The 17,438-nt window shown below is 35.4% G+C and overlaps 2 protein-coding genes across 2 annotated transcripts; one reads left to right on the top strand and one right to left on the bottom strand.

Annotated features, from left to right (window-relative positions):
* The first annotated feature begins 422 nt into the window (after positions 1-422).
* Positions 423-13,842, top strand: LOC133173870 (low-density lipoprotein receptor-related protein 4-like). Its single transcript, XM_061308941.1, has 18 exons — positions 423-459; positions 565-620; positions 1,177-1,254; positions 1,336-1,459; positions 4,246-4,429; positions 4,560-4,738; positions 4,947-5,186; positions 5,920-6,088; positions 7,791-7,918; positions 8,015-8,171; positions 8,256-8,365; positions 8,476-8,659; positions 8,888-9,066; positions 9,309-9,548; positions 10,290-10,458; positions 13,020-13,147; positions 13,226-13,382; positions 13,565-13,842. Exons 1-18 carry the CDS (start codon positions 423-425, stop codon positions 13,665-13,667), a joined length of 2,622 nt encoding a protein of 873 aa, XP_061164925.1. The 3' UTR covers positions 13,668-13,842.
* Positions 13,843-14,317: 475 nt separating this feature from the next.
* On the bottom strand, positions 14,318-16,157 carry LOC133173869 (apolipoprotein D-like). Its single transcript, XM_061308940.1, has 4 exons — positions 16,134-16,157; positions 15,411-15,681; positions 14,800-14,864; positions 14,318-14,557 (listed from the first exon to the last, which is right to left on the bottom strand). The coding sequence occupies exons 1-4, from the start codon at positions 16,155-16,157 to the stop codon at positions 14,339-14,341; spliced, it is 579 nt and encodes a 192-aa protein (XP_061164924.1). The 3' UTR covers positions 14,318-14,338.
* Between the last annotated feature and the right edge of the window lie 1,281 nt (positions 16,158-17,438).

The following is a 17,438-nucleotide window of genomic DNA, read 5'->3' as shown; positions in this document are numbered from 1 at the left end:
TATGTATATATACAATTAAATAATTTTTGATAATGAGGTTTTATTATTTTTGTGGGTTAACTACGTTCTACAGTACAGTCTGCAATAAGGAAGTTCGTAGTCTGATAACCTGACGAGCAGAGTACATTTTATGTGTCATACTTAAAATAAGTGTACAGTAAAGTAAAAGAAACGAGACTCAAAACTATCACAAAGTATTTAACATATAGACTATCTATGATACCATTTAAAAAGTTAATGAATTTGCAGCTTTTAATGATAACCCAGCTTTGATTGATGTTTTTTTTAAAAGTATTATTGCATACGTCAGATGACAGTAAACCTGTACAAGGTTTACAGTTACTTCGGAGACCTATATTTTTAATTTCTTATCTGAATATAAAGTCATCCAACTGGTGTCGTACGGATCATTCGAAGACAACATGTCCATGACAGTACGCCGCTTTATCTTAATAGCAGGTTTGTTTCCTCTTAGAGCTTGGACTTGGTTTTCCACCGTTTAACGATTTCATTTGATTTTTTAAAATACATACAGCTTTCCCTTTTTTTAATTTTTATTTTCAGGATTTCTGGCCTCTTGTTCTGCGGCATTATCCAGAGATAAGAAGGGTGAGGAGGCAGTTTGTCACATCATAATTTTTTTCTTTATTTTGACACATTCTTCAAGTTAGAGCAGAGCTACTGTTAGCATTTGAAAACTTAAGTATATATAAACATTTTCTTTTTTTCAGCCTTAAAGTCATGTTATGAATGCAACAATATTGCAGACCCCTCCCAATGTACTCGAGTGATAACTTGTAATGCTAACGAGGTAAACAAAAAAGTGATAAAGGCTAGATCCTTCATATGTTCCGAACAACAGCTGATTTAAGTACGTGGACTATGAAACGAGAAACGAATTTAATAAGTCATACAGTTGGACGTCATGAAATTGAAAAGGATGTAGTATTTAATGTTACCACTAAAACCATCATTCAAACTTACTTATAAATGCATAAAAATGTGACAATCTGCTTTAAGAGATTTGCTCTAAATAAACCGGTATAGTTCTTTGTTAATTTAAGTCAGAGTCGACTCCACTGTAATAAAAATAAGACGTTTGATTCGATTCGATCAGGTATCTCACTACACAATCTGTAACGAATAAAACATCTTGACTGTTGAACCTTTTTGTAGGAATGTTACACACAGTCTCATTCGACCTCATCTATATTCCAATCTACTGTGTACTCTATGGGATGTCGTTCAACGTCGGTAAGTGTAATCTTACTTTTCTGAATTCTTAATCTATAATATAAAACGAAGTCCTTTACAAGAACGTTGATTTTGATGCAGTTATGCAATGCCCTTGCTGGAGGCGGAGCGGGAGCGGTGGGACGAAAAAGAAACACACGTCAACTGAATACCAATTGCAACCAGTGCTGTAGAACAAATAACTGTAATAGAAATTTGTGTGGAGGTGAGCATAAAATACATGTAATTGAAATAGGAATTTTTGTGTAGATTATTATACAAATAACTGTAACAGGAATTTTTGTGGATAAATGTACTTGAAACAGGACTTTGTTTGGAGGTTATTATACAAATTACTGTAATAGGAATTTGTGTGGAGATGAGTATACAAACACATCAAATTGAAATAGAAATTTTTATGGAGGTTATTATACAAATATCTGAAATAGGAATTTGTGTAGAGGTAAATAATGTATACAAATAATTGTAATAGGATTCTGTGTTGAGGTGAATATACAAATAATTGTTATAGGATTCTGTGTGGAGGTAAGTATAAAATAACCGTAATAATAAACCGCGCAAACCCAGTCTTCAGATTACTTTAATAAAAATTTTTGTACAGATGAGTTTACAAAAACTGTAAGAGGAATCAGTGTAGTTGATGCATCAAATATAACTGTAATAGTAATATTTTTGGAGGTAAGTATCAAATAACTGTAATGGGATTCTATGTTGAACTGAAGTAATCAAATACGTATAACTTAATTTCTAGGAATAAGTAGGAATCGAGGATAATTGATAAATAACTTAATAGGAATAGTTGACCAATTGTAATAGGAACCTATGGATATGGTATAAAATAGCTATCAATGTGAGGATTAGTCATTAATAAATTTAAAAAAAAAAAAAAAGAATCTCTGTTAAGGTGAGCAGTCAAATGACAGTTCTCTGATGAGGTAATTTGTCGTATAATTATTAAAGGAATCAGTCTCTTACTTTATTACTAGTACTAAACAAGTCAACAATTACTAAAAGTATATCCAACACTAAGAGAATCGCCATTTAACCATGATAACACTACATGAGAAGTTTTATGCTAAATAATACTTCCAAATATGACTTTTTATTTTTTTTCTTAAAAGAACTGTAAAGGAAATATGTGTTGGGGTGATTAGCTAAATAACTGTACTGGGATTATTCGTCGAGGAAGTAGTTATATTAATGTTATATATAAAAAAAATCTCTGAGAGCCAAAAGTTAATTGTAATGAATTCTGTGTTTAGTCCAGAAAAACAAATAAAAAATGTGATGATAACGAACAGTGATCGATCTTAAAAAACACTACAAACAACATGTAGGAATATACAACAGGTCGGCAAATGAAGGAGCACAATTAGTGCCCATCGATATTCCAACAGATTGTTGGAAGACCTGGTCTCCAAAGACTACATAGATGTAGTCAATGAGAAACTCCAGCATCCTTTTAATATCAAATTCAGAGTACTAGTGTGTGGAATCAGAGTTATTTTTTAACAAACTGATTTTGTTGATAACCAATCATCAGATATGAAAGTTTTCGAGTTCCATTTTTATTGAAGAAGCAAAAGTTTATGGTACCAAAAGGCTAGTTTTTAATATATCGTGATAAATGGTTGTATGAAGTGTAGAAATACCATACGTTTTGCAGTTGTTGTCTTTTGAAAACTTGGTGATTTAAAATTTTCTAAAAATTCTTTGAAGGTTTTGAGAATCCATATTTGATTTACACTACTTCTCGAATGTGCTGTGGCACAGTATGTCTGAAAGTTTTTCCTTTACAGCACTTAATATTTTTGTAGGAGTAAAGATAGGGCATTTGTTGGACCCAGCAATGTATCTTTGTTTGCAAAAATTTAATGAAGTTTAGGAATGTTAAAAGTATTAAAGACTGAAATGTGATTTTTGAAGAATTTTTTTTAAAGTGAACTGTGAGTACAAGTTGGATTTCCAGACGTAGAGTTCTTCAAAAATACAGTTATAATAATGAACCTTACAAACAAAGACGATATTGTTATAAGCCTTATCTGCTCGAACCATAACATATTGTTCGTATAGTCTTTTTAGTCTTTTAAAACCTCCAATTTAGTGAAAACGAAAGGATAGATGGTTCGCGTATTGCCTTTTAACTGGTATAACTGTAGTGAGAATATGTACTGGCGAACTGTCAAATCTGCATTGATGGCGCACTATGCATTAAGAGTTATCAAAATGTCTTGTCAAAGGTCGTTCGTTTACATAACAATGACACCAGTTTACCTCAGTTCTCCATAAGATCGTCTGGGGGTAAGATACGTGTCGTCTACTATTCATAAACTTGTCTATGAAATGTAAAACCGGAATGCTCTGCACGAAAAAAACGTACATTGAAAAATGTTAGTTTCATACATTTTGCGGGTTAGGGTTATTCTCCAACTCGAGATTCTAAATTTTTATTTGCGTGTCTTGTCGAGTGTCTTTTGAGAATTGAAGAAACTGATAAAAAAAAAATATACGTACAATATAATTCTCGGATTATGAAGCAATTATGCAAATGCTGCATGGATCATGGCAAACAACCAAATAATCACTAGGGTGTCTCTAACAATTTAGAGAAACAAAGAAGGAATCCCTGTATGGAGGGGGATAACAAATGGGAGAAAGAATATTTTAAGTCATCCCAATTGTTTTGTCGTATAGGAAATGCTTTAACGGGACAGTAGTATTTTAGAACATTTGTCTTTATTCTTTCATAAATGCTATTGTTGTGGTAGGACGGTCTGTGACCAGTACTGATTAGATCTTATTATTGTAACATGAAAGGATAGAGTGGTAAATTCAAAGTTTAAATAAAATTAAAGTGAGACTTGCACTTGAAATAATGTAACATTTAATTTATATGCACATCTCGTGTAATTCAGACCGATGAGTTACAAAAACCAAATCAATGCTGGAATGATACAAGAATGAATAAAAGATTGACTGTTATTCTCATAGGGTCAGGTACTACTAATCCAACGGTGTCCACATCTAGTCCTACATATGTTCGTTTGGTCGGAGGATCCAATGCTTATGAGGGGCGTGTTGAAGTTTTCCATAATGGTATATTCGGCTCAATTTGTGATGATGGCTGGGGTGGACATGAAGCCCAGGTTATCTGCGGTATGCTGGGATATAGCAGGTACCCTAGTACGACGTTATTTAATCTTCTGTACGGTTATTCATTCCACAATTAACCGAGAGAAATCTCTAAAAATACTATGACAATGCTTCAATTTCTCCAGTAATTGTAGATAGGTGTTGGTTTTTAGGAGCGGATCTGGCGGAGCACAAGGAGCAGTTTTCGGTGGAGCTCCACTATATGCCAAGATATTTATGGACGAAGTAAATTGTACAGGAACAGAAGCAAGCATTGACCAGTGTCACTTTAATGGATGGGGGGTTCACGACTGTGGACATGACGAAGACGCAGGGGTTATCTGTAACTCAGGTAAGAAGTATATAAGTGTCCAGTTCTAAGTGGGGACTTCACAAGATATCTTTTATGCAGAAATTATGATAAGTTACAGTGTATGAATTATAGTACGTGTGATAGTGAACTTCCATATTTTACTTTTTTCAAAACAACTGTGCTGAAGAGCATAATGTAATTTTTTATAAAGTGTGAAAATATTTCTCTGGATTATTTCGTTCTACAGCCAGTCAAGAAGATAACATCATTTTTCTGCTGGATACCGGACTTGGTGGAGTGATTTTCAGAATGGACCTAAACACCCAGAGTTATGTGCCCATTCCTATGAACAATTTATATACCCCCACAGCTTTTGATTATGATCCCACAGAAGGAAGGATTTACTTTGTGGATTACAAACTCAGACAGCTGATGAGCGTACATTTCAGCGGAACTGACGTCAGAGAACTTAAACAACTAGATGCAAGTACGTATCAACGAAACAATTGTTAGATTTTGTAGCGTTTAAAAGAAAGAATAGGGTGGGATAAACTGATAAAAATGTCCCTAATTTGACGAATACGAAGCAAAAAATCAAACTGAACTACAATGAAGTTTCTTTATATCAGTCAACAATTTATTCTTGCTGTAAAATCTAAAATCTTTTAAATATTCAGCTATAAGATAGGATGTACACAAATAAAAATGAAAAAAAGCCCATTTCCATGTTCTTTGCCACATTTATAACATACGGATGTATAGGTCCTCAATCCAATTTTTGAAAGTATTTTAAATTATGGTGAGCTAGCTAAATGATAGATTTTTTTTAAAATTAAACATGATTTCTTTGAGATTAAGCCTTAAGCTTTTCCGATGTTTTTTTTTTTTTTTTCAAATTGGTGGGGGGTTTTTTGCGTCATGGTTCTACAAGGAATTTTTATATCATTTGTAATATGTAAATTTTGTCTTTAAAAAGAGTACAGTCGAATATCAATATACAACCTTCGACGTCGACTGTAGATTTAATTCAGTAGGTCGCTAAAAATTAAACATTTGTAGATTATATTTTATTGCCTAGGGTTTTTTTTTATTTCTAGGTCGTGCATGGATAAAAAAGTTTAAATTGGACAAGCATGGTTATCTTCAACTATAGAAAATTCTGTTGATGGTTTGTAAACAACAACTGAAATGATTTTCTTCCATATTTTTTTCCTGTTCAGATGCTGATTTAGAGAAAATTCAGGTCGATCCGATCAACCGAAGGCTTTTCTACGCAGACACTGGAAACAATCTTATTGGAACCATTAATTTAGATGGCACTGGATACAAAGTTATTGTGAATCAGAGTTTGGATGAACCACGTGACTTGGCTCTTGTTCCCGCCACTCAGTAAGATTTTTTGCATGTAACTCGTATAAGCGTATATTTTAAAGGGATAAGTTAGCTAGCGCTGTAGCCATCATAAAACAGAAGTTTTCTGAACCCCACTGGTTTACTTTGCTGAATCCATAAATCATTAATTAGACAGTACTGGGAGGGGGGTTCAATTCAGAATGGTAAAACTCGAGTAGGCTCTACGTCGCCCGTGATATACCATATAAAGGGAGGACAAAAGAATAAACAAAAATTTCAATGTTTGCATGCATTCTGTTGACCATGTAAATATAGAAAAAAATCTTTATAATAGTTGCTAATATGTTGACGTTGATACCGTTTGCGTGAGCGCAGTTGTTTACTTAATTTCAAGATCCCCCTCTAACCGCACGAGACATTTGGAACGTCTAGACTGTGACGTCACATGACGTCGTATGTTACATGAAGCTGCATTTCCATATCGCATCATCTCAGACCTTTCCGTCAGAGGTCGGAAAGACAACATCGAATGTATTAACATCATCGGATGTTAAAAATTTATACAAGATGGAGTCGCTTCCTATTTATTAAAGCATTGGAAAGACAGCTTTTGTTTGTTTTTTGTTTAAGGTCCCTCTCGAGAATTTTTCACTAATATGGAGACGCCACCACTTGCCGGTGGAGAGCTGCAAATTTTGACCTATACTCGGCACTTAGGGCCATTGAGCAGTGAGGGATCTTTTTCGTGCCAGCACCTACTGCGAATCAGTTTATACGGTCTCATCCAAAGGACCGGTCTCCACGTCCCACAGTGGAATTCGAACCCGCGACGCAAGGATCAACTCCTTACTCCGCGACTCTAGGGCAAAGGCTCTATCCACTGCGCCACGCGGGCGACTTGGAAAGACAGGGTTAAAAGTCACTCCTGTAGTATATTTTAGGTAATATCTTTACATTCAATAAAGTTGAGCTCCAAACTCAACAGATAAGAGGTCTCCCTACATTTATTTTAAAGTTATGAAAAGGGAGGTTGTCATGGACGCCTACGTAACACATTCGAGGTTGTTTATCCGCTTGTCGGAAAGACCCGAGAAGTTTCGATTGCTGCAGTTTGAAAAGTGCAAAAGTTTAAAAAAGAACGTTTACTCTACTATTGTATCTGTATGCAATATCCATTAAATTAAGGTGAGTTTATAAAATTTGTGAATTTTTAGTTGTTTTTGCTCGAACGAAGTTAGCAGCGAGAGACCACATGCGATGCATGTGGGTCTCGAGGTAACTGCAAAAAAAATCATTTGGATCTATATGCAAAGTTCGAATTTTTCCTCGCCAAGGCGTTGCTTAAAGAGCTCGCAGTGACGAGCGGCCTTGCGCCGCTCACTATCACTGCCAAGCTTTCAGCACTTTGAAGAGAAAGACCTTAGAAACCGAGGTCCCGTGTCACGGTAGGCGTTGGCAATAGAAACTCTCACAGCTCAATGGGCCTGAGTGCCGAGTAAAGGTCTAAATTTGAAGCTCTTCGCCAGTATATGGTAACGTCTCTATATGAGTGAGAAATTGTTCAACGGGACTTAAAACAACATACAATTACAATCAATCAATAATGCCCTGCCGTGAATTCGGGCCTGTGTACTCCTGTAAAAAAGACTATTCAGAGCGCTAGCATAAAATTGTCGTGCAGGAATCATGGTTACTTGCAACCTGTGCTCGTATTTGACAGTAACTTCATGATTTTTAGAACAATATACTGGACAGACTGGGGGAAAAGTCCAAAGATCGAGAAAGCCAATTATGACGGAGGAAACAGGCAAACTCTCGCAACAACCAATTTGAAATGGCCAAACGGTCTAGCATATGATTATCAAGGTAAATATTCATTTATGATGCTTAATCAGGTTATTTAAAGTATAGAAATTATAGTATGGTTATCGTGGTATCTTACTATCTTTTTCTTCTTTACAGAGAATAGGCTTTATTTCGTGGATGCTGGTACGCATAAAATTGAAGCAATGCAGCCGGACGGAAGTAGCCGTACCGTCCTTTTAACCGACACAGCTGCTCACTTCTTCGCTTTGTCGCCTTATAAACAGTACCTTTATTACACCGACTGGAACCAACAGTGAATATATTTATTTATTGTCTATTAAAGTTAAGTATACTAAATGACGTAAGCGTGCTTACTTATTGTAAATTTGCTCTTCAGTACGGTAATGAGAGTCAATAAGGATGGTACTGGTAAGACCAATGTCGGACCTACCGGTTTCCGGCAGTTAGCGGACATTAGGGTCCACAAGTACGGATACGGAATGCCAGGTAAAATTCTTCTTTTTTAAACTTCATCGGAAACACAGATGCAAAACGTATATCTTGTAGAACAACCATGGATAATTATTCATTTATCAGATAACTAAATTTATTTATAGGTGTGGTTACACCCTCGCCCATTGTAGTAGACGAAAGCCATATTTTTGTTCGACTCGTGGGTAAGGGGGAGCATTACGAAGGCCTGGTAGAGGTTTACATTAACGGAGAATGGGGGACAATTTGTGACGACATGTGGGACGAAAGAGAGGCCAAGGTCGTCTGTGAAATGTTGGGATTTGGAAAGTAGGCCTCGGTTTGATTATCTTTCATGTTTAACGACATTTTGTAACATGCATGGTAGAGAGAGTTACACTAGGTTATCAGTATTCAGTTTGCCTACTGTGTTCTCTTCCTCTGTCTTCTTAGTATTGTTGTGCATGCTTTTATGATATTAAATGTGCACTTTTGATCAGCCACTATATATAATATATACTATTATACTTTTCAATTATCACTTGAATATTTAACCAGGACCGGAGCGAAGGCCGTTTCTCGAGCCTACTATGGGACAGACAACTCCGTTATCATTTTCCTTGATGATGTCAATTGTACAGGCGAGGAGTCCCACATCGCTCAGTGCACTAAGATTGGAGACTGGGGTCTTCACAACTGCCGCCATAACGAGGACGCAGGGGTTAACTGTACATTCAGTGCGTCTTCACAGTTCAGGCATTTACGTTACTCGTGTCGTTAATGCGTGATATCCTAGTACCGTTAAGGCTAAAGGGCTTCTTGTCAAAAAGTGCGCTTAACAAGAGAAAAGTGGTGTTCGGTATCATTTAAATTTCATATATTCTAAGACGATGATTGTATTATATTTATTACAATTGAGTACAGCGACTGTATTACGGTATATCTTGTACTCAATATTGTTTTCCAATCGATATTTTAGATGCAGCCACTATTCGAGACTTTGTGTTGGTGGCCGATTCTTATATCCAGGAGATTTACAGAATGGACTTGGAGAGTGGTAGTTATTCTGCTATCCCGCAGTACTCTGTGAACACTCCTATAGCAATAGACTACAACCCGGTGACTCACACGGTCTTCTACACAGACGTAGGCCTTCATCGCATTAAAAGCACCAGTTTAGATGGAACCAACGAAAAAATACTTAAACAGCTTAATTCTGGTGGGTTATTCTTCAATTGTAGTCAAACCTATCATACATATTTATGTGTCACGTTGGACACAAAATGGTCGATTTGGTGTCTGTCTGTCAGGAGTTTACAAATTTTATTTCAAAGTCATAATGGAACAATTATACATTATCAAGGACTTGTGCCTGTTAACAGTCCTTCGCTGGAATGTATTCAAAAGTTGATGAAATTGTACGCTTTTAAAAGGTATATATGCAAAATATTATAGACTTGAGGTCATTGGCAAAAATGTTCTCAACATTAATGTCACGATGTATTGAAATTCTGTGTTGAGGATCTCGAGCAGACAATTACTGTTTAATTGTTGATTGAAAAAGAAATTTATTTTATAAATGTTGCTAACCATGACATTAAGAGTGCAGTGATGACCGCTGACTGATGACTATCGGTGTTTTAGAGGTCTGTTTATTTTTATTCTATGTGGACCAGAGGAGCATAGGCGATGGTAAAGTATCCGTACGTCGATAACAAAACTCCTCTTACATTTTCGGTCCGATTTTAAAATAGTATATCAATTTTGAACTACTGGTATTGAAGAATATTTAAAGTAAGATTCTCTCTTAAGTTCTTAAGTTTACATAAGTTAACTCAAAAAAAGAAACGGTATAATTCCAAGCGCAACTATTATTATAAATTCAAACCATTGTGTATGGCTAGCGTAAAATAAAAAAAAACTTGACTGAAAAATATAATTTCGGTATTTTTCCTCGCAGTTGCTGTTCCAGATGGTCTAACTATAGATGTACAGAACCGATTGTTATTCTATACCGACACCGGAAATGACGTCATAGTGAAAATGGGCTTGGATGGTTCAAATGTGGTTAATGTTACCAATACAAATCTGGATGAACCCCGAGCTGTGACCCTGGATGTTGCCAATCAGTGAGGGCTTTTTGTGTGTACACTTTGGCTTTGTATTACTCAGTACTTATTAGATGTCACATTACATGTAGGACTGCATGACCAGAGGAAATCTCTCACCTGAGGACGCGCTATGCTTACACCTTCTGTTTCTCCTCTCAAAAGTACATGTAGTTCCTGGACCACATATACAAAAGGCGTAGAAATTACAGCAAAAATAGTTCCATACAAAATATATATTAATGTTTTAGTGTTCAGTTTTAAGATGAAAGGGTGCTGAAGCTGATGTAGGAAAAGTATCTGTATGTTTAACTTTGCGGGAATGAATTTTAAGATAAAATCTTTCTCCGAGCCATGAGGCTCCGGTTTAAATCCGGTTTCTATGTTGCTGTAGTGATGAGAGTCGTTGACTCCCTCTAGATGGGACACCAGTCCATCGCAGGTTAACCCCGCAGCGTAAGCCGGTGTAAAGACGAATGATGACCCCCGTTGAAATATGACCGGGAGATCATCGAAAAATGACCCCTTAGCATTCTTCGTCTTTACACCGGTACCCATTGCAGCTGGGTGGACTAAGAAAATGCAAATAAAGTGCCTTTCTAAGGACTCATCAAGTGCCCACATCAGCGGGGCTTGAACCAGTGACCTTTGGGTTACTGACCAAACACCTATGACAACTAAGTCATGTGCTCCACGAATGAATTTAAAGTAAAACTGTTATTTGAGATTCTTGTCATTTAAACGACCATAACAGGTATAATTGAAGCTTGCATAACACGCTCTGTGATGAATATTGGACCATGGCAAGAATAAATTCATAGAGTATGATAAATATAGAACTAAGAAAATAATCTGTGCTCATAACTTTGTAACGCAGTTCACAAAACAAAGATCACACACGTCCAAAGAGTCTGAGCCTGAACCAAGATAATTTAGACAATTTCAGAAACCGGAATGCTTCATGAAAAAAAACCCCACCCGGATCATACCTTTGCGTGATCCAATTTAATTCAAATTTTGTTTTGTACTCTAGAATGCCTCATGGCTGTGAAGCAGTTTCATTTGATAATGCAAGGTGAAAGTGATAAAAAGTGTAAATTAGTTGCAAAGAAAGTATACGTTTAAGAGAAAATTTTAAAATATGAGGTGCAGGAAGAAAGGGTAGCACTGGTTTTGATAGTTCATCTGCGTAAAATTAAAGGCATATTTGCTTTTCTAATCAGAGTATTTTGAATCTTGAGGACTATTTGCAACTTTTTCAGTTAAAAGATTTGACCCCAAGGAGATAATCTCATATATTGCAATTATCGTATTGGACAGGACAGAACTATATTATTAGTAACTAGTTTAATATTTCTGAATCAAAATCAAAAGCTATAACATGCAAGCTAGACATCAAGAATTAGTCTTCTGTAAATTAAATGCTGTATTTGAATAGGTCAAGTTGAGGAGCACACAAGATGTTTTTCTATCCTTTTTATGCCCCGGGATCGAAAGATTTTTGTCCTGTTTGTCTGTATCTGTTTGTCTGTCTGTTGTCAACTTTAACCTTGTCCATAACTTTTGAATGGTTGGAGCTATGACTTTCATATTTCACATGTGTATTTCTTGTGACAAGACCTTTCTTTGCAATTGGATATCATTATTTTGACCTTGACCTTGGAGTTTGACCCACTTTTGCAAAATTTTATGAGACTTTAACCTTGGCCATAACTTCTGAACAGTTGGTGCATGGGGTTTCAAACTTTACATGTATATTTTTTGTGACAAGGCCTTCCTTTGGATACCAACAACTTTGACCTTTTGACCTTGACCTAGGAGTTTGACCTACTTTCGAAAAACTTTAACCTTGGCCATAACTTTTGAACGGTTAGAGCTAGGGCTTTCATACTTCACATATGTAATCCTTGTGACAAGACCTTTCTTTGAATACCAACCACTTTGACCTTTTGACCTTGACCTAGGAGTTTGACCTACTTTTGAAAAACTTTAACTTTGGCCATAACTTTTGAATGGTTGATGCTAGGGCTTTCATACTTCATATATGTAATCCTTGTGACATCACCTTCCTTTGGATACCAACCACTTTGACCTTGACACAGGAGTTTGACCTACTTTCGATAAACATTAACCTTGGCCATAATTTTGAATGGTTGGTGCTAGGGCTTTCATACTTCACATATGTAATCCTTGTGACAAGACCTTCCTTTGGATACCAACCACTTTGACCCTTTGACCTTGACATAGGAGTTTGACCTACTTTCGAAAAACTTTAACCTTGGCCATAACTTTTGAATGGTTGGTGCTAGGGGTTTCAAACTTTACATATGTAATCCTTGTGACAAGACCTTCCTTTGGATACCAACAACTTTGATCTTGACCTTGATGTTTTACTTACTTTTAAAAAACTTTAACCTTCGCCATAACTTTTGAACAGTTGCAGCTAGGGCTTTCAAATTTAACATTTTTTATCTTTTGGCCTGGATTTAGACTTGCATTTGAGAAACCTTAACCTTCGCCATAAGCTGCCATACGGGGGCATCAGTGTTTCACAAACACATCATGTTTTTTTTCTTATATAGAGTTGTTTACTGGACGGATTGGGGAGCTCATCCAAAGATTGAAAAGGCTAACTACGACGGATCTAATCGACAAACTTTGGTCGACAGCGGACTGAAATATCCTAATGGACTAGTATATGACGCAACCAGTGAGTTTTATTTTCCTATCAAAATCCTTGCATTCATCCATGATTTGAAAAAAGAATGAATGTGCCCGTGTTTTTCAGCCAACAAGTTATTTTTGTGCGATGCTGGCACAAACAAGATAGAGAAGATGGACACGAATGGCCAGAACCGACAACTCATTTTCCAGGATGCTGGGGCTCATTTCTTCGGAATCGACGTGGACTCTCAGTATATTTATGTGTCCGACTGGACCAAAGAGTAAGTATGATAAAATATTGTTAACAGTCAAGATTAAAATGCAACATTGCCAAGTTTACCAGAAACATATACAGCGATCTGAAGAATTTTTAAACTGAAAACTGAATGGAATAGCTCACTACTGAGTATGCATTGCAATCATGTACATGTATAATGAAAACAACTTTTTTTCACAATTTTAGTGGAGTTGAACGATTGTTAAAGGACGGAACAGGTGAAACCCCTGTCGGGCCCCCATCCTTTGGTAAATTGAATGGTGTTGCACTCTATCATCAAGGGGGATAATCTACAATAACACTGCACTAGTCGCTTTTCCAGGCATTGTTCTGTTCGATGAATGGATTTTTTTCAAGAAATATAACTATATCAAAATAAATGATATGTATTGATGATTTTATTAAATATTAAAATGAATGTATGTCGACATAATATTTTACATATATTAAAGTCTATAAACTTCGTTTCTATTTATTTATGTACAGTCATCTTAAACTTCAGTTCTAATCATTTCAAAGATTATAAAATACAGAAATATAGAAAATGAGTATTTTTATGCCGAACACCTGGCAATTTTAGCGATCATCTAGTGCTAATTTGAAAGAGAAAAAACCACCAAATTAACATCCATGCAGAGTGATCTTTCAAGAAAAAAAAATAGGCAATATATAAAAGAAAAAATTTAGGTCTACATTTTGCAATAAAAAAAAATACCAAGCGAAAAATTGTCACCATAACAATATCTTCATTAACAGTAATTAATTTTTTGTATTAAATGTGAGCTGCAATAGTGAGGATGTCGAGGAAAACAAAGATGACACTTTTTCGAACTATCTTGCTTTTTGTAACTTACTTACAAATGTAAGGTATAAAAAAGGGTATGCTGGATTTACAATTCGCTAAAATAACCAAACGTTTGGTAATTGTAAACGTATAAGTGGTGTTTCCAGATTTTGAAATCACCAGCACCCTGATTGTAAAGTTTTATGGTAAGGTAAATTTTGAGTGTTTAATCCTAAACTCTCTGCGTATTTAATGGCGGCGTTCTCCCCGTCGGGGGTGATGGTAGGGGTTCGTGACAGGATGTGGATGCAGTAGTTTGTAATGAGGCCCAAAAAGGAGCTGCAGTCATACTCTACAGCTACGTTATCTGTTAGGTATATAATAGTGTAATCTGCCTGAAATCAAGAAAACAGTGCATGTGAACTTTTTTTAAAATTCCCTAGTAGTGTTTTAGTTTTAAATGTCATTAATAAATCTAGAAATATATTCAGTGGAATAAACAAGACGGGTTATGTGAGAAAGTTTCATGTTATGAACAGATTTTATTCATATATGGTGTACGTTAATTTTAAACCAAATATTTTGAAATTTCCGTCCTTGCAATATGATTTAAAAGCCCAACACAAGTCAAACTTACTTTAGGTGCTCCGGGGAAGAACCCTTCTTTCCAGTGACCCAGTGGTCCCTCGTTTGACAGTGTTCCTGTAACAACAGTCAGATTAAAATTAAATAAATAACTTAGTAAAATAGACTTTAATTTTTTCACAGAATGAAGCAATCTGAACATCATATGTATTTTAACATCTCTAAAATAAACTTTCTAACAATATGCTTTAAGTGCGATGTCAAAGGCTCCGATTCTCTTATAGGTATGAAAATAGTTCGTTCGTTCTACTAGTTACATGTAGTCAGTGGAAATGTCGTTGTCAACAGCAACTTTGGTTTGCTAGTCAAATTGAAATTGTTTTATTGCTTAATACTTTGGAAATGATTGCAAATACAACTCCTCTTCTGAAAGGATCAACCACTTTTTCGAGACCAATCTTCAGTTATTCAGCAATGGAGTTGAAAAAGATATTCGTGTAAGAAATGCGCAATTGTATACACAGAGAGGTCGGAAATGAGCACATTTTATCTATTTAAAGCTAAATACACTGTAGGTGTAGCAGAAACTAAAGATGAGATACTTTAAAAAGGGGAAATGCAGCACCCCCTGTTTTGCTGTTATGAGATGGGAGAGATACAAACCTGTAGCGTTCATAAAATCCCCACTCGGTGCCAGTTTTCTACAGCTGTTGATGGCTTTGGAGTCCCCGGCTGTAGAGGAGGGAACAGGTTGTACGTCTATTGTCGTGCATACGCAGTCTTTCTCAAAGAACCCCCCGCCAGCGGTCTGTGCCTTAGATACCTCATACCACAGACCGTTATATCTCTCATTCTGGAATCCAGTGGCCACTGGTGGGGACTTGCAGGAATTGGCACCCAGTATAAATGCATTGCAAAGCCCCAGAAAGAAAACCTTTAAAAAGTAAACAGTTTAATTTATCGCTTCAAGAGAAATAAAATACATGCGATAAATTTCTATTATTTCAGTTTTTAGGGACTTTGCTTTGAAGGATTTTAAATTAACAAAATTTAATATTTAATGTACGTGTATTCATCTTGTCATGTTCTATCAGGACACTACCTTTGAGAGAACAAACAAGCAGATTGCGTATATTTACATCAAAATAATGACTAGATTAATTTTACTAATACTAAAGGTTTTTTTAAATGGTGAAAACATTTTTTAAAACAAAACACGGAATAATTTTTCATCTCACTTATGGATATGAATCGTTTTATTATAACTATCTTATCACCTTTGACTTTGCTTTATTCTGTGCATAAAGATGCATTCAAACTGGCAACCAGTTTGAACTTCTTTTAACCAATTTTTGTAATTATTATCTTTATTAAAAAGATACTTACCTGCACTAGAAACATTGCCTTCATTTTTGTTCCGTTTATTGGAATAAGTATTTGATACCGATTTATATACAGTCTATTTCTCACATGTGAGCTCACGTTATTTTAGAATTCGTTATCAGTGTTATATAAACAGGCCAAACTAAGAAAGTCAAACCTTCTTCGACAAAATGTTATATAAGGAGATGTCTCTGTCTTCTGAAAATAAAAAAAAATGGTATGCAACTTTTTTTTCAGTAATCGATATTGCTTAGATATCAATATCATGTGATTTCTTATTTTAAAGTGTTAGCTCATTAAAAGAGTAAAAAACTTAAAGCTAAAAGATCGCAAAGGATGACTGCACTGTTTTGGGGTCTTTTTCGGTTGCTTCTGTTGCTTTTATATCTAAACTTTATTTCACTTTTGTTGGTTTATGAAAGAATCCTGTCTATTTGGAACCAAATTTAAATCATAAAATGAATTAAGCCACGTGACGGAATTTAGTATTCACAAAGTTACCCGAGGTAAGAAATCACGTGGTGAATTATAATATTCAACATGTCACAATCCTTGGTTACAACACAGAGAGACATTGTAAAAGAAGCAGTTTTTTTCTCTTTTTAACCTTGAGCGCATGTTTGCCTATTAATCTCCTTTTGACACATTATTATTTATGCAAATATACAACTACTGTTAAAAGTAGAACAATAGACAAACATGCGCTGATGACTATGTATAAAGTCAGTAAAAAAAGTGGGCGTCCTCATTATCGAACGGAGATTCAAGAAATTGTAATGACCCCTGCCTTTGAAAACAGATTCGGACTTCGTAAATACACACTTTTATTAAACGTAATTACATAAAGTTGTAGATTGGATGTTGACCATTCTTGCAATGAAAAGAAAAATGTGCTTGTTTTGAAAGTTTATTTTGTCGCAAATTTCGCATGTCCTTAAGTGCAATCATCCTTTCCACCATTCCGACTCTTCTGTCAACGAGATATCTATTCCGTTCTTTCCGAATCTGCTTCACTATTCTCAATCTCTCACCAGATGGCACAATACGCAATCGTTAACGCAATATTTACATTTCTAAATGTTTTTCCTTAACATTCTTTGCAAATTAGAAAAAGTTCAGTTTCTCATGAACTACTGTGGGATGAGTAAGAACATTTCCTTTGTTATGTGATTGAAATAAAAAAAAATAATGCAAACTTTTTTTAAAAAAATGATCGTTGAATGGCAAAAATTTGTGGCAAGTCATCAGGAAAATAATGTAAATTTATATAATTATATAAGGTATGAATTTAATTTGTGAGAATTCATG

This window comes from Saccostrea echinata, unplaced genomic scaffold (genome assembly GCF_033153115.1).
Source record: "Saccostrea echinata isolate AGI-Se365-2 ecotype Australia unplaced genomic scaffold, CSIRO_AGI_Sech_v1 ptg000056l, whole genome shotgun sequence".
NCBI classification, from domain to species: domain Eukaryota; kingdom Metazoa; phylum Mollusca; class Bivalvia; order Ostreida; family Ostreidae; genus Saccostrea; species Saccostrea echinata.
Note: the sequence above shows the minus strand (reverse complement) of the source record. Positions and strands in the feature narration are given on the sequence as shown.